This window comes from Vollenhovia emeryi, unplaced genomic scaffold, assembly GCF_000949405.1.
Source record: "Vollenhovia emeryi isolate VEMERY1.0 unplaced genomic scaffold, V.emery_V1.0 DF939147.1, whole genome shotgun sequence".
In the NCBI taxonomy this organism is placed as follows: Eukaryota; Metazoa; Arthropoda; class Insecta; order Hymenoptera; family Formicidae; genus Vollenhovia; species Vollenhovia emeryi.
The window spans coordinates 2,070,269-2,090,643 of NW_011967219.1; the positions used below are offsets into that span (position 1 = coordinate 2,070,269).

The 20,375-nt window shown below is 43.7% G+C and overlaps 4 protein-coding genes across 4 annotated transcripts in view; 2 read left to right on the top strand and 2 right to left on the bottom strand.

Annotated features, from left to right (window-relative positions):
- The window catches only part of LOC105566116 (eukaryotic translation initiation factor 3 subunit L), a 4,373-nt gene extending 4,044 nt beyond the window's left edge, over nucleotides 1–329 (bottom strand). Inside the window, exon 1 of the mRNA XM_012019857.1 lies at nucleotides 312–329. Within this exon, the coding sequence (XP_011875247.1) occupies nucleotides 312–314 (3 nt within the window). The 5' untranslated portion in view covers nucleotides 315–329. The remainder of the gene's footprint in view (nucleotides 1–311) is intronic.
- Nucleotides 330–1,280: 951 nt separating this feature from the next.
- LOC105566117 (developmentally-regulated GTP-binding protein 2) lies at nucleotides 1,281–3,406 on the top strand. Its single transcript, XM_012019859.1, has 5 exons — nucleotides 1,281–1,473; nucleotides 1,653–1,960; nucleotides 2,036–2,466; nucleotides 2,558–2,759; nucleotides 3,105–3,406. The coding sequence occupies exons 1-5, from the start codon at nucleotides 1,410–1,412 to the stop codon at nucleotides 3,189–3,191; spliced, it is 1,092 nt and encodes a 363-aa protein (XP_011875249.1). The 5' UTR covers nucleotides 1,281–1,409; the 3' UTR covers nucleotides 3,192–3,406.
- Nucleotides 3,407–7,055: 3,649 nt separating this feature from the next.
- On the bottom strand, nucleotides 7,056–9,530 carry LOC105566118. Its single transcript, XM_012019860.1, has 2 exons — nucleotides 8,991–9,530; nucleotides 7,056–8,460 (listed from the first exon to the last, which is right to left on the bottom strand). Exons 1-2 carry the CDS (start codon nucleotides 9,074–9,076, stop codon nucleotides 8,106–8,108), a joined length of 441 nt encoding a protein of 146 aa, XP_011875250.1. The 5' UTR covers nucleotides 9,077–9,530; the 3' UTR covers nucleotides 7,056–8,105.
- Nucleotides 9,531–9,596: 66 nt separating this feature from the next.
- Nucleotides 9,597–20,370, top strand: LOC105566145 (eisosome protein SEG2-like). The gene is made up of 6 exons (XM_012019915.1): nucleotides 9,597–10,319; nucleotides 11,379–12,042; nucleotides 17,018–17,298; nucleotides 18,040–18,237; nucleotides 18,337–18,627; nucleotides 19,368–20,370. Exons 1-6 carry the CDS (start codon nucleotides 9,978–9,980, stop codon nucleotides 19,512–19,514), a joined length of 1,923 nt encoding a protein of 640 aa, XP_011875305.1. The 5' UTR covers nucleotides 9,597–9,977; the 3' UTR covers nucleotides 19,515–20,370.
- The last annotated feature ends 5 nt before the right edge of the window (nucleotides 20,371–20,375 follow it).

Sequence of the window (20,375 nt, forward strand, 5' to 3'; positions counted from 1 at the left end):
GGGCTTAAAGCCCGCTGCAGACGATGCTATTTTTCCTGCTGGATTGCTTGCAATTTAGTAAATTACTAGGAATCCTGAGTGCTGATGGTGCAATGATAGTAATTTACTAAATCGCAAGCAATCCAGCAGGAAAAATAGCATCGTCTGCAGCGGGCTTAATAAATTACTATCGTTGCACCATTCAGCACTCAGGATTCCTAGTAATTTCGTAAATCGCAAGCAATCCAGCAGGAAAAATAGCATCGTCTGCAGCGGGTTTAAATTACTAGGAATCCTGAATGCTGAGTGGTGCAATGATATGGCAAATCCACCATGAGCGGCGCTGATGGCGGCAATTTTAATTCGGCATGCCCTTTCTACACCTGCTACATCTGATGCAGAATTCACGCTGGATCCGATATATCCGACACATACGACGTCCGATATCAAAAGCCCGCTGCAGACGATGCTATTTTTCCTGCTGGATTGCTTGCAATTTACTAAATTGCAAGCAATCCAGCAGGAAAAATAGCATCGTTTGCAGCGGGCTTTATATGTATTATGATCGGTTTATACTTTTAAGGGCATTCTACAATGAGTTGCAAACGTCTTGTTGCCGGTTGAAAAGGATGGCAACTGCTAGTTACAAAGTACGATTTCCGGTTGCTAGTGGCAGTTGCGGTTGCTATACGAGAGTTGCTTTAGATCCAAAAGAAACCAAAAGAAAAAACCGTTCGTATTAGATATTGGACGTCTATGACTATGTTTACACGGCACCTTAATCGGGTTTATAACATCCGTAGTTAAGGGGCTGGCCAATCACAGTCATTCCATTCTTCTGAAGAATAGTTGTGATTGGTCAGTTTTATAACTACAGATGTTATTAAACCCGATTAAGGGTGACGTGTAAACGTAATCTATGGCCTAGTTTACATCGTGCACTTGATACGATACATACATATGTCTCAATCATGTAATATTTATAATTATATCTTCGTGGTCTCGATTAAAAAACTCACGATTAAAAAATTGAAAATATCAAATACCAATATCTTTTTCATTAGACTTCTGACCTATGTGTTTTAAGTATGAAAATGTCCCGCTATGCGGTCCGCAACTTATCCTGGTATTATTTTGTGCGACTAATAAAAATTAGTCGGAAATGAACCACATAGCACGGACACGAACCACGTACCGTCAGCCGTTACCGGGCAGAACGGACGTAGTTGACGTCCATTTTCTCAGGGGGCGCGTTTGTCTCTCAAGTTGGCGGCTGCTCTCAGACAGATGATCGGCGCTGCCGTCGCCAAATTGTCACCGCTGCAGGCGCTGCAGCACGCGCTAGGCCCGTCAGGCGAAGCCGTTGGAGCCGTCTGTTTGATTCTCCGGTAAATGTAATCGTTGTTGTGTACGAGTCTCTCGGCATCGCGATGGGGATACTGGAGAAGATCTCGGAAATCGAGAAGGAGATCGCGCGCACGCAGAAGAACAAAGGTGAGCGTCGGACCGACCTCGTCACGTTGCTCTCCCCCTTAACCTGTTCGTCCGCATCTTCCTCCGCGCTTCTTCCGCGCTCCGTGTCCCGATGTCGCGGCCGAGCGAAGAAGACGCGGCGCGGAGAGGTGAGAGATTTAAACGCGTTCGCAACAACCGCACTCGTAATTTGATTGCAGCCACCGAGTACCATCTGGGCTTGCTGAAAGCGAAGCTCGCCAAGTACAGGTCCCAGCTCCTGGAGCCGTCGAAAAAGTCCGAGAAGGGCGAAGGTTTCGACGTGCTCAAGTCGGGCGACGCCAGGGTCGCGTTAATCGGCTTCCCGTCGGTCGGCAAGTCCACCCTGCTCAGCACTTTGACCGCCACTCAGTCAGAGGCTGCGTCCTACGAATTTACCACCTTGACGTGTATCCCCGGTGTTATCGAGTACAAGGGCGCCAATATACAGTTGTTGGACCTGCCCGGTATAATCGAGGGAGCGGCGCAGGTAAACGCGCTAAGCAGGCTGGGAATTGTCCTCCGCATAGTCGCCGCGTTGACTGAGTATTCTGAATTATTTCAGGGAAAAGGACGAGGCAGGCAAGTCATATCTGTCGCGCGAACGGCGGATTTGGTGCTTATGATGTTGGATGCGACCAAGCAGGATGTTCAACGGCAGCTCTTGGAGAAGGAATTGGAATCCGTCGGGATAAGACTCAACAAGAAAAAGCCCAATATATATTTTAAAGTGAAGAAGGGCGGCGGCTTAGCCTTTAACTCGACGTGTCCTTTGACGAAAGTAGATGAGAAACTAGTTCAAATGATTCTGCACGAGTATAAAATCTTCAATGCCGAGGTGCTGTTCCGCGAGGACTACAGCGCGGACGAATTGATCGATGTTATCAATGCAAACCGAGTATACTTGCCCTGCCTTTATGTATATAATAAGATAGATCAAATATCGATAGAAGAGGTCGATCGAATCGCTAGGCAACCCAATAGCGTCGTAGTTAGGTGAGCTACAAAACGCCCGAAAATACTCGGGTTTCCGCGGGCGCGATTCTCCCGCGTGCCCTTTGCTATTCATAACTTGTACTTTCCGCAGTTGTAACATGAAGTTAAATCTTGACTTTCTGCTGGAAATACTGTGGGAATACTTGAGCTTGATAAGAGTGTACACAAAAAAGCCCGGACAACCGCCTGATTTTGACGACGGTTTAATATTGAGGAAAGGGGTGACGGTGGAGCACGTGTGTCACGCAATTCACCGTACTCTTGCCCAGCAATTCAAATACGCCCTTGTGTGGGTAAGTTGACAAGTATAATTATGTGCACAATTATAATAGAGAATAATCCTCTATTACGAAGCAGGCTCCTAATATGAGACGCAGGGTTTCTGTTAAATTAATAGGCCTCGTTTGTTGAGTCCACCATGAATTTACTGCCTTTGGGGCGAAATCCGTTTAGTGGAAAGTTCATTGTCAGATCGTGTGATCGTGGTGAAAAGAGATTTGCGAGTGAGTTCGGGTGTTGAAAACCTGCTATCTTGTATTAGAAACCTATCTCGTAATAGAGGACCTTCCTCTACCACTAAGAATGTGGGTAATTTAGTTTTTAAATGCAGACGTGTAAATTATGTTTTATCTCTTCAGGGTACAAGCACCAAATATTCGCCTCAGCGGGTAGGAGTACAACATATAATGCATGATGAGGACGTCGTACAAATAATGAAAAAGTGAATTCCAACAAAATCTATAAATCCGTTCGTAAGAAAATGTGAATAGCAATATAGGCCTTATTTAGCCTTTTATGTACAACAAGAGCGCGAGCGAGCTGCTACACCGACGAACTGTGAAATTCAACGGTTTTAGGATAAATGTATTTGAAGTACCTATTTTAAGAAGCTTGTGGTTTGCAGACCTTGTTCCAATAAAATTTGTAAGAACAAATGTAACTCATGTTAATTACTTATTTAAGTATGAGGGAAATATATGGATTTATTATTTATTATACAGGGGATAATCCTTAATTAGAGTAATACGTAAACAAAGAAAGGGCATATTTTATCTCGTCTAGAAAGAAACTTTTTCAGGAAGAGCTTTCCTCTCGGCTTGCGGAAAAAGGGAGAGGAAGGAACGTATCAATTTCATTACGGAGGAACGAATCTCTGAGGATGAATCTATCATATCGTGACACTTTACGTGTACGGTGTGGGATGCATTGTATAATAATTGGCATTGCGTAATCGGGCTGGGCGCGGAAATCGATTGGAGTGCCGATACGATTTTTCCGATCGAGGAATTCGGGGACACCGATTCGATTCGAGCGCGCGGTTCTCCCCGTTTGCGATCCTCCGCGCGCGAATCAATGAATAATGAATGGCGTTCCCGCGGCACGACAACACTGCGAAGAATGCGCGTGCGAATCGTACCATCGCTCTGTTCCTCTTTATTTTATAGTATCCTCTTTCTCTTCTCACACTCTTTCACTTGCTTCACTCCCCCGTTCACCGCCCCCTCCTCGCGGGCGTGCGTATACGAAAATGCGTTCGCCACTCGAGCGAGACACACATCCTGATTACTAATTCACGTAGCCGCGGACTACTTCCCTGCCTCGTTGTGACACCAAATCCCATATTCCAGCCAGAATGGAGAGTCGGCGAGCCCGAGAGCTCGATGATCCACGCGAGCGAGCCACGCGATTCGCACCGGATCTTAACGCTGCTTGTTCGCGCGCCCGCTACTATCTGGGAAATATCTCTTAGCGGCGGATTCCGTGCCAGATGATTCAGATGCGCTTTCGCCTTGGCAAAAATTTGACAATGGGCACAAGAATTTCATCGTCATCTCACATATACATAATCAAATGAGAATCCGATCTCTTTCCACGATCTTTTTCATTTCGAATGCTCCCTAGTAGCACAATATATTGGCGCAACATTGGGAAATAATGTAAATCTGGTATTTCCAATACTGGTCCAATATCGTAAGATGGACGCCTTCTCCTATTTGGCCAATATATCTATTTAGCAATATTGGTTTAATATTATATCGATATTGGACTAATATTCTTATTACATTGTTAAATATTGGGCCAATGCACTTCCAATATGAATCTAATATTATATAATTATTCTCGTGCAATATTTACATTTATTCCGTGGCCAATATTGGCTTTACGTTGAACAATATCGGCCAATTCTAATATAACCAACGTTGGACCAACGTTTAGCCAATGCACTGCGCTACTAGGGCTCACCAATACATACTTTTAAATTTATTGTTGATCGGAGAACCTTTCTCCTCTCGATATCGGTGCACGACAATAAGTCTCTCAGTGAATTTGTTCTTATTTCTATCATCAAACTTTTACCTCGGAGGTAACTACCTCCAAAAAACAAAAAGTATCCAGACTTGGATGTACTTCAAATCTTAATTGCACAGATGTCAAAGTGGCCCAGCGCGAAATGTCCCGCGAACGATGTCGAATCGATGTCAATTTGACAATGTCGATTCGACATCGTTTCGACGAATAATTTCTCACTGGGGAGATGCTAAATGGAACGATAAAATGTACGCGATAAGAACATTTTTATCGAAACGTTTGTTTCGTGTACAGAGTAGTTAATATATAAACGCGATGATGCGCGATAATTTTTTTGAGATCGTTCAAGTGTCAGAAGTAGATAATGTAGATGCGTACGAACACTTGGGACAATTGCAGTATTGAGTATTAGTTACGATGACAGAATCCTGAAATTGATCTGTGATGCAATTGCAATCGATGTGCGATACTATCACGATTAATCCGATTGTGAGTTAATGGGACGTCATTGTTCATTTCGCAGATCCACGTTACTCGAGTGCAATCGCGCTCCGTTATGACTTTTATAGATTCTCATCATTTATCGTAACGACAATAGAAGTGGGATATTCGGTATTAATCGAACATCGAACGAGGAATCGAATGAAGGACGGAGGTGATTTTTCTGTATACGCTTTGATAAAATTCTTCCTTTTCTTTTGCCGATCGAAATGTTTCCAATCGGCGAGTGAAATATAGTACAATAAACACTTTGAGAAGGCGATAAACACTTAGACCGTGCGTATCGGATCTACGAAGATCATTGGGAGTAGTCTCGAAGCGTGAAATCGTCCGGCGTTCCACAAACGGGAATGTGTCGCATAAAAATCCAGCGTCGTCGCTTCGGGCATTAGACGAGGCGGATGCTGGCGGTATATGATCGATCCATCAGTAGCTACTACTATGCCATCCACAGGAAGAAGTTGCCCGGTATTTACAGTTAGACGATCGACCGGCCTGATGACGATCGAGCGCGTTGCTTTCGCTCCTCGTTCTCGAGGCGAACGTTTCATTTCTGTGATTCTCGTTTTAGTCCTTAACGCTAGTCAGAACTAAGTCTTGACAACATGATTGAAGAGGTTCATTATTGTCCGATTAAAAACACAACGTTGGAGATTGATTCAGCGTCATTCCCGTACTCGAGATTTACTCGCCGGGCTTGTAAAAGATATTGATGAAAGTATCAAACGAGAATTTTTGATAGTAAATACAGAGCAATGGAAACTGCAGATAGCGAGACACTTTATATTGAACCTGACACTGTTAGAATCAAATGTCTGGCTTAATACGCGCATGATCTTTTCAAGATTTGAATTGTATTTTTCATGTTTTATGTAATGTAGCTCAAGTTAAAGAGAATTTCTTTCAATTGTAACAATTCAATGTTACTAGTGCAATATTTTCGGAATTATAAGTGTAACTTGTATTTCATGATGAAATACAATTTGTCTATTCGCGTATTTTCTTATTTTCTAAAATTGGAATTATTTAGGTCGTACAAATATGCTCATTTAAGACTTCGGCTGTAAAACGGATCAGGGAAGAGAAGAGCGAGCCTGCACTCTCGCTCTCTGTTCCATATCGTCGCACGGAGTCATCAGTTTATGCGAATTTTGCCTTATTAATTGGAAAATGTCATTTTCACCTGAAATATCAAACAAAAGCTATATTAGAATAAATGAGCACGTAGAATAAAGAGAGGTAACTAGACGAGAGGATAAGTAGCTGTAAATCTGAATAAAACTAAATATAAAAGCTGCCGTAGCTGGTAGCATTACAATCATGTGACTAATAATTTTTACACAGATCATCGTCATTGTCAATCATTATCACGATTATTTTGCAGAGGCTAAATTTTAACGCCTTTAGCAAAGCTCTTTAAGTTAATTATCTCTTTTATTTTCGTGACTAGTCGCCACAGCAATCATCTTGCCAGATTGTTAACTCGACATTGAACGTAAGAAAGTCCTTCTCAATAAATATGTCCGACACGCAAGATACGATTGTTCAATTAATCAGTGTAATCATTTTATATCTGGGATCGTTCGCATTAAGCAGCACCAATCTTCCATATGCGTAGCAACTGCCGCTAATTAACCGCTTCAAGATCGAACGAAACATCCCGGCAATGTCGATCCGGGTAATGCATTATTTATCACGAAAGTAGCACGTTAAATGAGCAACGTCATCAAACGAAGTATTAAAACGTTTCGCCAGAAGGAGCGAGAGTGACAATGATCTTAATAATGCGCGCTTGATTTATTTCAGATCTGTTTTACGATAGAGCGCTCAATGCTCTTTCTTACAATGTGTTTTCGCGCAATTAGTTATCGCAGAATTTCACATTGGATAATATCCAGCCAGGTAATCTCGCAAATTAGAAAATTTTGACAATCAGTTTAAATAAATGTGAAGATCGCGAAATTCTAAAAATCCTGAAGTATTAAGATATTAAAATCCTTCGAATAACCTTTTTCACGCCTCTATCTCTCCTTGTCGCCGCCGAAGTAATATAACTGGTACGCACAGCTTGAAGATCTTACTGCAACACTGATGTGTAAACTAAATTTTTTTTTATTTAAAAAATAATTAAGAATTTAAATATATAAAACATATTTTAAAGAATGTGAAATAGAGCTCGATTTGAGAGAAATAAATGTGATCATGTAAAAAAAAAGGGATAGCAGAGTGTAGGAATAAACATAGAAAGTGGGAGTTGGTAGAAAACATATACCAACAACAAGAGAACATTTAAATAAGTATTTGCCATATCCCTCCCCCTTCTCTCTCTCTCTCTCTCTCTCTTCCTCAGTAGACGAATGCGGAAACTCTCTGAGATTCTGTGATCTCGACGGGTGTAAAATGCTCGTGTGTACAATGCGCTCACGCACGTCTCAGAAAGGGAGAAAACGCTCGGTCGAGCCACGTGGAGAACAGAAGATAGGTAGGTAGGTAGGTAGGTATGGTACGGATAAACGCAGGAAGAGCACGACGACAACGAGAAGGAGGACGACGAAGGAGTATGAAAGGAGGTGGAGGTGCGGGTCGGTATAAAAGGGTCGCATCGCGACCGCCTCGTCTGTTTTAACACTCTCACCGGGCCGCTCGGTGGATCGATCGGTGGAAGAACCGGGACGTATACGCGTGTCATCGTCGATCGTCGATCGACTACCTCGAGAAGACATAGAAAAGGAGAGTAGAGAGAGAGAGAGAGGAAGAAAGAGGTGAGTCCCCGAGGGATACCGGATACGCAGCAAAGTGGAGAACAAAGTGCCCGCCGCCGCCCTTCGTTAGGAAGGCCAGAAGTCGTCGAACCGAGACGGAGCGGAGAACGATTTCCGGTAGTCGGACCTACGTACGACCTTGACCGACTCCGCGTTGGCGTCCATCCCCTTCCTCGTTCCTCCATTGTCCGATCGAATTAATCGAAGGGAAGAATCCCCCGAGGGCTGAGAGAGTGATACTGTGTGCGACGCTAATACAGTGAGGTAACCGATATTTTTTTTCGTGTGACACAATCGCGTCCGGAGGATTCGTTGTGAACTTGGTTCCTTGGTTCCTCGTCTGGCTGACGTCTCCTCTTGATTCCGACTCGTCACAGGGTTACTTCCGGGTACCAGCGCCGTTGCTATCGGGTCGCGGAGTCTGTAAGAGGCTAATGTGAGGCAACTTGAATAGTTCCACGCTTTTACCTTTTCTTCTTTTTTTTTAACGAAAGGTAACAGAAAAATTATTCGATTGTTCTTTTTAAAACTGAAAACAATGGAAACATTCTTTGAATATGCTTTCCAAGAAAACTTAATAGGAAGAACATTTTAAGTATTCTTAATAGAGATTAACCGTGTGTTTACGATCAATTTTCTTATTAGTTCATTAATTGATTGTCAATAGCGAAGAATTTATTTAACTTTTGCAGTCATTCTCTTACGTAAATATGTTATTTAATTCTATTTTTATCGACATCTTTCAATCTCTACAAAAAAAAGAATCGATTGCAATTGCTTCCGTCGGCAGAAAGAATATTGAAATTTCGAAAGAAAAAAGGAGAATTGGAAATGTATTCTCTCACAAGCAAGTGACAACGAGATAAGATCATCCTTCTATATCGACTTTTTGTAAGATAGATTATTTTTATATCTCTTATCAACTTGGCATCATAGAATTTATTCACTTACGCATTATCCTTATTCCAATCTCTCTCACGCCTTCTCTGTAGAATTCGTCTGGTCGAAATGACCAGAAAGATGCACGAAGACGCCATCGACTACCGTTGTTATTCTATCCGTAGCGCAATTCGAATGAAGACATCCGGTTTATTGCAATGCGGCTCGTAAATCCCGTCCCGCGACGTTTCGCGTGCTCGTGCTCCGAAAGTTGAAAGCATACGCCCGGGAATGCTAAGAGATGCTATGGGAGCGCGCTGTCTACCTCGCGATTGATCGCCGGTCATAGCACGGAAAATGTCTCTTCTGCAGGCGGAAAAAGGCGCAATTCCTTACGGTTAACTAGTATATAGTCCGGGTTACCGTATCGCGCATTTATCGTGCCTCGAATAGCGTTCTAACAAGTCGCACGTGTCGCTCGTAACGGGTAACACGAGCAAATCAGTCTCGTCGACATCCTCCTGTTATTTTATCAGTGACCCCTGGGTAATGCCTACACTGAAAAAAATTTCTGGTTGAATATGGACGAATCAGATAATTCCTTTAGGATTTACCAGAATTCCTGTAATCCTACAGAAATTCTGGTAAATCCTAAAGGAATTCTGGTAAATCCTAAAGGAATTATCTGATTCGTCCATATTCAACCAGAAATTTTTTTCAGTGTAGGCGATAGGGCAATGCCCCAAGCCAATCGCGCTTCTTGCATCTATTTAACAAATAGACGAAAGCAGGACTTGTCGGGAGCTAAACAATTTTACCTAATGCCCTAAGAAAAGGTCGCTAATCGATATTTAAGAGCTAGCGATCCGCGAACGTAAAGGGGAATGCGATTATAAATGAGCATCCAGTTTTCAAGCCGTGGTGGGTGCGTCGCGCAACTCCCGTCCCCGCGTTACTTTTAATTCCGAAAGAGATGATGGCACCCTCTACGTAACACCGGTTCGTCCAGAATAACAAATAATTCTACTTCCTCGTGTTCTAATTCCTGTTTGCAGAGCCATGAGACTAGCGGCAGTGCTGACGTTGCTGTGCTGTCTGGCGATAGGGGCACTCGCCTCGCCGGTGCCCAAGATCGCTGACAGCAAGATGTCGACTCAGAATGTCATTGCCACCGGCAGGCAATCGCCCGCGGCGCCAGCCGCCGTCGACGACGATGACGACGACGACGATGACGACGACGTCGATTTAGATATCACCGACGACGACGACGACGACGACGACGACGACGACGACGACGACGACGACGACGACGACGATGACGACGACGGTGATTACTTGGAGCGGTTCATTGAAGATATACTTGGAGGTGAGAAATCGACTGCACTGTTCTCTCAACGAGTGGCGCGTAATTTTTAACGAAATAATTTTAATAAAAAAAAAAGAAAGGACGCGCTCAAGAAGATTTACGTTAATGGCCTGAACAATAAAAGATAAGAGAACAAGGTAAATTCAAAGCGGGGGAAATTAAAGATTCGTGAACACAAATACTTGTAATTCAGAAGCCCAGCGAGAAATGTCTCGTCGATCGATGTCGAATCGACGTCAATTTGTCAATGTCGATGTCGATTCGACGTCGTTTCGACGAATCATTTCTCACTGGGAGTATTTCTTCATGAGTGTATCTTACCAAGTACCGTTACACATAAACTTGATATTCAAATAGCAGCTTTGCCAAATAAACTATCAAGCTACGTATATGAAAAGCGGAGAGATAACAGATTTGCCAAGTTTCTCCTAAATGCAAAATCACCTACTTGCCCGTATAATAAACAGTTTAATTTCTTTCTCTGCCATCGAATGGCGAATCGCGCGTAAGCCGCAACTTGTTTCTACCTGTGAGCTCAACTGCGAATCGATCTGTTGTTTTCTTCCTCGATTCGCGCGTACACGTCAGTTCCTTTTCCGTCATCTTAGACAATAGAAATTCTTGCAAACTGACATACACCGTTATGTAAACGCGATGCCTTCGTATTGCCTGAGAATCTCTCTTTCTCGCTCGCATATGCTCGCGCGTTATAACGGTACAAGGTACTTTGACTCGTCCAAATTAACATAAATCGACAGCGATCTCGGTTTGGAAAAAAATTTCTACGCGCTACTTCTTCGCATTGACCTGAATACCAAACGATAATCCGAGTTCTCTCGATTCCCGGCCGTCTCTTATGCAGAGTGCGTTAAAATCACGAATGCGTGAACTTGTGAAAGATAATAAAGTTACCCGTGCACTCTCTGTAAGTACGGTTTTGCAATGTTTTAACGACGTTGTAATAAATTTTCTCCCTGCATTTACGACACGGTTTTTTTTTTAGAGAGATTCGAGGTACAATTGAAGTTAGTTCCTGACGGACAAATAAATATTAATCAATTTCACTGACTGTAATTTTCTACTTTCCGCTTTAGTTGGATAATCCATTCATGTCGCCCGATCTAATAACAGCACTATATCAAATATATTATCAATCTACAATATGCCATTGTGAACTTGCAGGAGAGGACGACGACGACGACGAGGAGGAAGAAGCTGTTGCCGCACCGGTACCTGTTGCCGCCGCGACAGTTTCCACCCCTGTGAATTCGCAGCAGGTGCCGCTCGCCGTGGCGGCTGATCTGAATCAGGCGGCGGCCGAGGAAGCTGCGGAGGATGCTGGGTCGAGCGAGACGTCCGAGGACGAGACCAGCAGCTACGAGGACGAGGAGGCGGGCGATGTCGAGGGTGCAGCTGCGTCGAGTGTGCACGAGTCAACGCTCGAAGGTGCCGAGTCCATCTCGAATCCGGTATCAGTCCAGGCCGTCGGGGCAGCGGTTTCGCCCGGCGTCGCGGCGGCTGCTCCGTCCAGCGACGAGGACGACGACGACGATGACGACGATGACGACGACGTAGACTTGGACATCACGGACGACGACGATGACGACGACGACGACGATGACGACGACGACGACGACGACGACGACGACGACGACGACGAAGTGGATGACATCGCCGACATCGCCGACGCTAGGCACGCACGTGAGTTCAAGGGCAAGAAGGCCAAGAAACATAGCGTCAAGCACCCTCGCAAGTCGCGTAAATCGATCGCACGGTCGCTCTCGTCCTCTTCTTCACCCTCTTCTACTACTACTTCTTCTTCTTCTTCATCTTCTTCTTCCGCCTCCGCGTCGAAGAGCGTTTAGACCGAGCTGCCGCGAAAACCGAATGACAAATGCAACGTAATCCTTTGTTCTGGCGCGCTCTCTTTGCCGTCGAGTCGTTTGGCTCCTGGCACGGAAGTTTCTTGGAAGTCTCGTGGAAGTCGTTGCACATCGATGGCTGTCTGCCGATCGATTCCATCGAGCGTTTTCACATCGGTCTCACGAGATCGGTTATCAGAGCGACTACGCCCGATCGTGATACTCGCTCGTGGAGCGGAATTATTTCGTTTCGATTTCATGTCTCCTCAAGGGGCGTAATTCTTTTTTATATTTTATACCTCTTGAATGTAACCACCGCGCCCTTGCGAGATTTTGCAACAAAAAAATTAAGGGAACGAAACGAAACTCATAGTCTAAAAAAGCGCAAGAGAGTGTGCACTACGCTGTACCGACCGATCTTGCCGTTCTCATGTCGCTTCTTAAAATTAAAAATCTATATTTATTGTCCCTTACATCTAGTAATGAGTAATAAAATTAATATATAAATATTAATTTTATTGACGTCATTTTGAAGTCAAATCAAATTAAGCGTTGAAAAAGTTGTCATTTAGAAATTTAATAAATTCTCTAGTATCGTGATTTGATTAGCGGGCAAATCTTTCTTTAATATTCGACCCTCGTGTAATGTGAGTATTATGATTTATGTATATAATTGTGTTCTTTAATTTCGATCCTCAGTAGTTGTGTGATAGAGAAGAAGAACGAGATGGAGAATTTTTTACGTTATGTCCACGCGACAGTTTCTCGATCGGGCGATCGGATTCAACGAAAGTCCGCGCTAACAAATTTTCGCGCGAGCAGAACGAGACGTTTCTGCTACTTGAATCTCGTGCACCTATAAACAATCATTTCACTCTAAATTATTTCAAGCGTTAGTTATTTATTGTATTTACGGCAATATCTCTATTTAAAGTCGCACCGCACCACAGACTGACACGTCCGGTCTCTTTGTAGTCCTTTGGTCTCTCTCTTTTAAGCACGTTTCGGTTACTTATGGTTTAAGACACATGCTAATGTTGTAGGCTTTTAGATTGTTCAGAAACTTTTTGGACGCGTCTTTTAGTACCTTTTGGATCCTCGCGTTGCATGGAGTAGCATTGAAATGCTTTGGCTTGGTGACCTCACGTCACGTATTTTCCTCCTTTTTCCAACATTCGTGATCCATCTTGCCGTCAGTCGGCAGGAATGAGGAATAAAAAAAAAGAGAGAGAAAGATAGAAAGGACGAGAACGGAAGGGGAATGCGCGTGCACGAGAGAGAAAGAGAGACCGAGTTCTAGAGATATCATTTAGTCTCGTCTATAGGATCAAGAGACATCGAAGTCGCGTACATTAGAAAACAGAACGAGAAACTGATCTCGTCCTGTTTCTGTTCTGTCGAATTAGTAATAAGATGCTTAATCTGGCAGATGACTCAAACGTCAACGTTCTTCACTGTAAATACATATCTAATCTTAAAAATTATTCTACGTTACATAGCCTTACGCATAGATTTTATATATCGCGTTTCTATTAAAGCTGCCTACCACCTGCCAGATTAAACACGGTCGATGACGGTGTCGATTGCTCCGCGCGAATCGAGAGATATGTCTTTCTACGATGTTTCTCTACTCTAGACCAAGACTTGTACAGAGACATTGTCCGTTCTGGATTGCAAAATACAAATAATTTATTATTTTTACAAAGTTGTGTGTACCGCCTATTTATTTCATTCACCATTGTCCAGTCTCGCATTGAGTCAGTCGTACGTGTTTGTGTCCAGATACACTCGCGTTACACGTGATCCAGGAGGATGAATTCTCTCTGTTTTCTCTCCTACGACAAATCTCAAGTCGCGAATCTCTTTCGCTCGGAGCCGGAGATTGGGATAATTTCGGTTCGGATCGACTTTCGATTGCCGCGGCTCGTCACGCGAGGAAAACCGAACGGCCGTGATGCGGATAAAACGCCGAGTTGCTTTCGCGTGTCCGCGACATTGGAATTTATATTCTCTCGATGAAATTATCGATCTCGATCTCCGGCTGAGGAAAGGGCGTGTTCTCCGTTTTCTCGTGACGTGACGTGACGTGACGTGACGTGTGGCAAACCCGCAGCAACCCGCCTGGCTATTTGAATGCGTTCGATAGATAGCGGCACATTTTCTCTTTTCCTGGCGTCTTGTATCAATTCGATCCTATACTTGCTTTTTTTTTGTCACTCGTCTCTCTCACGAGATCGTAGCCGCCCATGCCTGCTGTCGCTTCAGCTGTATTTTCTATCTATCAGTAGAGGTGATCGCGTGTTTGGTGGACGGTTTTGGACAATCGACTGCAACAACGTGTACCTGGACAGTAGCACGACATTCTTCCACTTGTCCCCCATCCGTGTTCCTCAATCTCCCGTACCTTCGAACCCCCATGTAGACAGTAAAATTAGTAGTTAGTAACTAACTAGTAATTGATAAGAGAAGTAGCTGATAACCAAATCGAGAAAGAAACAATTTGGTCCGGCGGCACACCCTTTTTTTTTTACTCGTAGTTTGATCCTTTCTATCTCAAGTAATTCGCTTCTGTGTCTGATTTGTTCTATGCACATTAGTCGTACCTTTAATAGCTCCACTTTGATCGGTCCACCTTTCGCTAGCTCTTGTTACAACAGTCGACACCGTGCGCTCACGTATCACAGATATTCATTCCCGTGTGTTCGTTTCGCGGGCAAAACTTAACGAGTGAGCAGGCAGCGGGAACGAAACCGCCGAAGGTTTCGACCGAACAAATCGCCGCCATCAGTTTATGAACGGAGATTCTTAATTAACCGTCACGCGCCACATCCAATTAACTTTCTACATGAGTGCCGGGTTAAATCCAACAAAGGTGTGACCGCGTTGAAATTTTTTCCCGGCTTTCACCGGGAGTAGCCGGTCGAAAAAGAAACGAGGCCACCGACCCGGAGAACGCGCAAGCGATGTACCGGAAGAGTCTCCTCCGGCTGCGACCCTGACCCACAGCCAAAGTTACGAAGCCGATGTCCTTCGGTATCCGTCAGGCCTAAACCGTGATTTAATACACGATCGCTCTTAATCTCGCCGTTGCGCGTGTGTGCGTAGGACCGACTGACCTATTTCGTTCCTCGAAGGTGAGATGAGTGAAGACAAAACTCTACTCTCTTATATCTTACGCAAAATTAATGACGCGTCGAGTAATCTCTTGGAACATTTAATTGCGGTGGATGAAAGATTATAAAATTGCTGTGAACATGTGAGGATAAAATGAGCGCCTCGTGTGAAAGTTGATATCTCTTGTCCTTCGAGCAATTACCGCAGCGAATTATTATCGCTCGAACGTATCGCTTGAAATTAAATTAATTTACGCAAACGAACGCGAAGAATTGGAGATTTCAAGCTCTAAAAATAAGAATCTCAGACAAGAATCGAAATCACGAAAACGCGTAAGAAATACCGTACACTTTTATCCAACACACACGTAACAAGATAAACGCGTTAAGTAATCGTATGTTTCGATAAAAAAAAGTTTCTTCGAAAGAATAAGTTGAGATTAATAAAGAATAAATCGCTGTCCCGTTACCAAATGCTCGTTAGTTGGTTCTGCCGGACCTTTGATCAAAGTTTCAATGCAGCACTCGGCGCAGAAAGATAAGGCTTGGACCACGCGCCATACATACCGAACGTCTTATTGTACGTTATTTTCGTTTTAAAATCGTAAAGTGTCTCTCGATAAAAGCTATTTTGGTCCAGTCGCGTCGCGTAAAGGACTCCTCTGGAGCACGCCGAAGAGTTCCGAGAATATACAGCGGCTATTATCGCGCCCGCGGTACCGAGAGGCTCCGGTTGGGCCTCGACCGAGACCTCGGTATTCAACACGCCTCCGTCTGTGCCAGAAGTAGACGGCCTTGATATTGCCCGTGGCATGAGATTTTCATCGCGGCGTGGCACGGCGTGGTCATGACGTCCGAAAGAAAGTCGTGCTTACGTGCTGCAGGAGGTGCAACGACCGGGGGAGAGTTTTTAGGTAGGCAGCAGTCGGATGGACCTGCCGCGGCTAGATGGGTCTGTAGGTGAGTTATGTAGCGAGGAAGGAGGTCGTGGCCTAGATCGGGGACCAGTTTGGCCGCGCCGAAGGATTCCGATATACCGTTAACATTGTCGTCGCTTTAAGTAGGCTCCTCCTCGATCGGCAACCTCCGACTTCCTTCCAGGGTAACCGGCGGGGAGGGGAATGCGTTTCCCTTCATTAAAACCCAGAGACGGTGCGTCGAGCTGCGTCGCGGCCACGGTCCCACCCTGGTCAATGACCCGGACGAAATGAAATGACCTCACGAAAAGTGGTCTCAAGGACGCAATCGGGGCACGTTTCCAGAGCCGCTCTCCCCCTTCCTCCCCTCCCCCTCTCTGTTTACCACGACTCGACAATTTTTGTAGAATTCTGTGAAAACGGGTGATTTTCGAGACTCGCCACTTGTAAACTGATGGCTTTCCGAGAAGAGTAGAGGTTGTCAAGCGATAAAGCTTGGTAACGGTGACGGTAGCGCAAAATTACTAAGTTAACATCTAATACATTCATATGCAACAGTTACCTCTGTTTTAATTACACGACATATACAATTTGCACAGGTCCGCGATCAATCTTTTCCTCACCGCTACCAATAGAACTTAGCCAGAGACTCGTAGTTTAAAATCACTTTAAATCATCAAAAGATTAATATATTTACAAGAGAATGTCGCAACTTGAACCAATTTCAGATTGCGAATACTGTTCCAATATTGAGGGAAACATGTCCGCGTAGACTTTCGCGCGAGGATTATCCGAGAAAGTAGAGATGGTAAAACTGATGCAATTTCTATCAATGGTTTAGGTAGCATGGAATCCGAATCGAGCGGTCACGTGCCGGCGATTTACGTGGCAAAATACAATCGCTTCGTCGACATTATTCTCGGCAAGATCAACAACATTCTGCGCACCAATTACGAGCCGGTGACCGTGAAACTGACGAATCCAAATTCAAGCTCTAAAACGAGCAAGAACAAGAACAAGAGCAAGAGGAAGGGCACCAAGAAAGGCACCAAAAAGAGCGCCTCGAGACCGATCGACGAGTCCGCTGTCACTGAGAGGAGCGACAATGAAAATGACGTCGAGGTATGATTTGCAATCACTCTCTTCCTGGCGATTCAAATAATATCGAATGACACCCCAAATAGCACACAAAGTTCTATGAACATTCTTCTGGGGTGCACATATTCTTAATTTCAGAATATTCCAATCGAATATTCTCTATAGATTCTTTAAAAAATTTCAAGACGAAAATTCTAATACAAAAATGTCGAGGCTATAATAGTTTTTAAATAATAAGCGGTTGTATTTCACAAATGACAGGCCTGAGATTCCGCGCGCTCAGGTACGGCGACATCGAGTTTATGTATTGCACATTGTTCATTGTGTAATATGATACATAGAGGTGTGACAGTTTGATGTTATCTTTATACGCAAAATATCGCAAAATGCCCCAAGAACGTTTTTAATGCCATTTCTTTACATTTTTGGAGTCCCCAACTTCGTTCTAACACGTTTTTAAAAAGCAAAATAACGCAAAATGATCCTCAACGCGTCCAAAAAATAGCGTCCAAAATAACGTCTTGTGCTATCTGGGATTGTCGAGGCCCTAATAGTTTTCTTAAAATGGAAACTTCTCACCAATAAAATTTTTCGAATCTAATTAAACGACGAAATTGAGTAAATTGGTAGAACTTTGGAATTTTTTATAAAATAAAGATTGACTCTAAAGTCATTGAAGAATTCATAAGTAAACTTGCTAAGTTTAAATATCCTATGCACCTTTGGCAAATATGTTCGGCATGTATATACGATTCGTGCTTGCAGAAAGTCACGCAGATCGTTGAGTCTGTCGTAACGCAAACGAGCGCAACGGAAAAGGAACCAATTTCACTGGAATCTCCCACAGAAACCAGCGTGAGAGCTAACAACAGGCGTACGTCCAACAAGAACAAGAACCCTACTAAGAATCGCAAACGAACGAAGAACAGGACGAAGAATCAAAGCAGCGGCAACAAGAACAAAGTAATTAAAGATTTAGATCTGAATCTGTAAATATTTGACGGCACAATTGCGCGACGTGGGCAGGAATGGGTATTCAGTGAGTTTCCTCGTGATTTTTAGACGAAATCTAAGAGCAGACCGAAAGCGAGAGCCACCCTGTACGGACTGGCGTCCTTGCAGAGGACGGGCGACGTATCGGTGAACATGATGAGCGATCACACGACAATCAAGACCAAGTTCAGCCTGGGGCCACTGGTGCTGAAGGTCGAGAAAGAGTTTGGCCGGGCTGCGAAGAAAGAGCTGAGGAGCGCGACCGCCACCACGGCCGAGATGTCCGGCAAGCTGAGCCTACGTGTGTTGCACGGCGGTGCGGCGACGCTGCATTCTATTCGGGTTTTGCAACCTAAACAAGTACGTCGACAGACGGGAAAAACAGTTATAGCAACATGTGAATACCACGGAACGGGAATGCCAAGTCAATAAGCAGATAGACAGACGATTTTCTATGTTCGACCGTACGAGCTGAATTCCTAAAGACTTCCTCCGATGTATCTTTCCATCTCGCTGGCTGTTTTTACTAATATAGAATCGATCCTTGGTAACACAGCGCATGGACCAAACATTGGTTAAAAATTGGCCCAATGTTTGACTGCTACTAAGGATATTCTAACTTACGATAAAATGCTCTTAGGCCCGATTTCACCAAACGTCGCTCAACTGTAATCTTAGCTTAATTCATGTTTGTCTCTCTCCAAAGTAACAGTTGGAAAGAGACAAAGAACGAATTAAGCTGATCGAGCTTAAAGTTAAGCAACGTTGGTGAAACTGGACTTCAGCAAATGCAAATTCAGTTACAGAGAAGTATTTTTCTAAAAACTCAATTTTTCTAAATTATATTAATTTCATGTATATCGATGTTACGCTGTGCGATCAGTGCGTCAAATCAAAATCAAAGCGTTAGTCATTTGATTAAAAAGCGACGGTTTGTTTTTAACTCGGCGCGAGAGATTCAGCCTTGAGGGCCGACGTGATAAATCACGAAACGGTCAAGTGCGGGCAGCAAACAGCTGCTCTTCTGTTAACTTAACACCCTTGTTTGTATTCACGTATCAAACTGAACGTTTCCTTCTCTCTCTTATCTTCTAAATCAGGTTCGAGTGGAAAGCCAGGACGACCACGACAGAACGCGGGAGTTCGTGTGGAAGAGATCGTCGCATATCGCGCATTTGGTGTCGCAGAAACTTTCCTCGGCCACCAGGTCTATGCTTCGACCGCCGCCTGTCTCACCCGCAGCTTAAATCACACACTTCTGCCGCTCCTTGGTCCAACTGAAACCGCCAGTAATCGCCGATCGAAGTGACAATTGATCCACGAGGAATCCTCGTCAGAAGATCGAATGCAACGCGGTGTATATCGTTTTACGGAGTATACATCTGCCATCGAATCGCCAAAGCGCGATGACTTCGGTGGACTGGTTAACTCGATTTATATTAATAAGATGATTTTTTTTCACTCGCGAGATAAGCAAAGCACTCGCGAGAGAAAGTAACGTTGAAAACGCATACACGATGTCCCACTTGCAACTGCGTTATTTATTTTTTTAATCGCTCGATCAATTCGTCGATTTTTCCTCGAGAGAAACGTCGAGGTATCAATAGTTTCTCAATTAACAATTGAAAATAAAAAGTCTCTGGCGAACTAGGCTGCGGCAAAAGTATGACAAAAAATTATAAAATTATACTCGATTCATGAATACCGCGTGGTCTTCGTTTTATGATCAGTGATAATTTATCTGAAATATTTTCGCTAAGAAGAGAACCGGGAATTCAGAAGTAATGGAGCAGAAAAGGGACATCCTCTAATACAATTACGGATTTAACGTTGGACCAATATTTCGGCCGTATTTTATTAATTATTTATTTATTTATTTATTTGTCATATAGTTTGTAATTTCTCTTCAGAAAAAGTCTGATATATGTACTCTAGGAATACGGTTAAATGTCGAAACACGTAGATGCAAGCCATTATATGAATTAGGTTGATTTGTTTAGATAAATGTAAAGAAGTCTGTTGCCAGAATATTAGAATATAAAATATATACACGACACACGATGCGTTCACGATCCTTGATCTTTACGTTTCCTACTTTGCAAGTGAAA

Excerpts from the sequence above, each read along its gene's own strand:
- LOC105566118 (XM_012019860.1), bottom strand. The coding sequence starts at position 9,076 with ATGGCGTCTTCGTGCATCTTTCTGGTCATTTCGACCAGACGAATTCTA. Across the intron at positions 8,461-8,990 it reads GATTGGAATAAGGATAATGC|ACTCCGCGACCCGATAGCAA; the intron begins GTAAGTGAATAA and ends AGCCTCTTACAG.
- LOC105566145 (XM_012019915.1), top strand. The coding sequence starts at position 9,978 with ATGAGACTAGCGGCAGTGCTGACGTTGCTGTGCTGTCTGGCGATAGGG. Across the intron at positions 10,320-11,378 it reads CACTGTTCTCTCAACGAGTG|TTGGATAATCCATTCATGTC; the intron begins GCGCGTAATTTT and ends TTTCCGCTTTAG. Across the intron at positions 18,628-19,367 it reads GGGTTTTGCAACCTAAACAA|GTTCGAGTGGAAAGCCAGGA; the intron begins GTACGTCGACAG and ends CTTCTAAATCAG.
- LOC105566117 (XM_012019859.1), top strand. The coding sequence starts at position 1,410 with ATGGGGATACTGGAGAAGATCTCGGAAATCGAGAAGGAGATCGCGCGC. Across the intron at positions 1,961-2,035 it reads TAATCGAGGGAGCGGCGCAG|GGAAAAGGACGAGGCAGGCA; the intron begins GTAAACGCGCTA and ends GAATTATTTCAG. Across the intron at positions 2,467-2,557 it reads CCCAATAGCGTCGTAGTTAG|TTGTAACATGAAGTTAAATC; the intron begins GTGAGCTACAAA and ends TACTTTCCGCAG.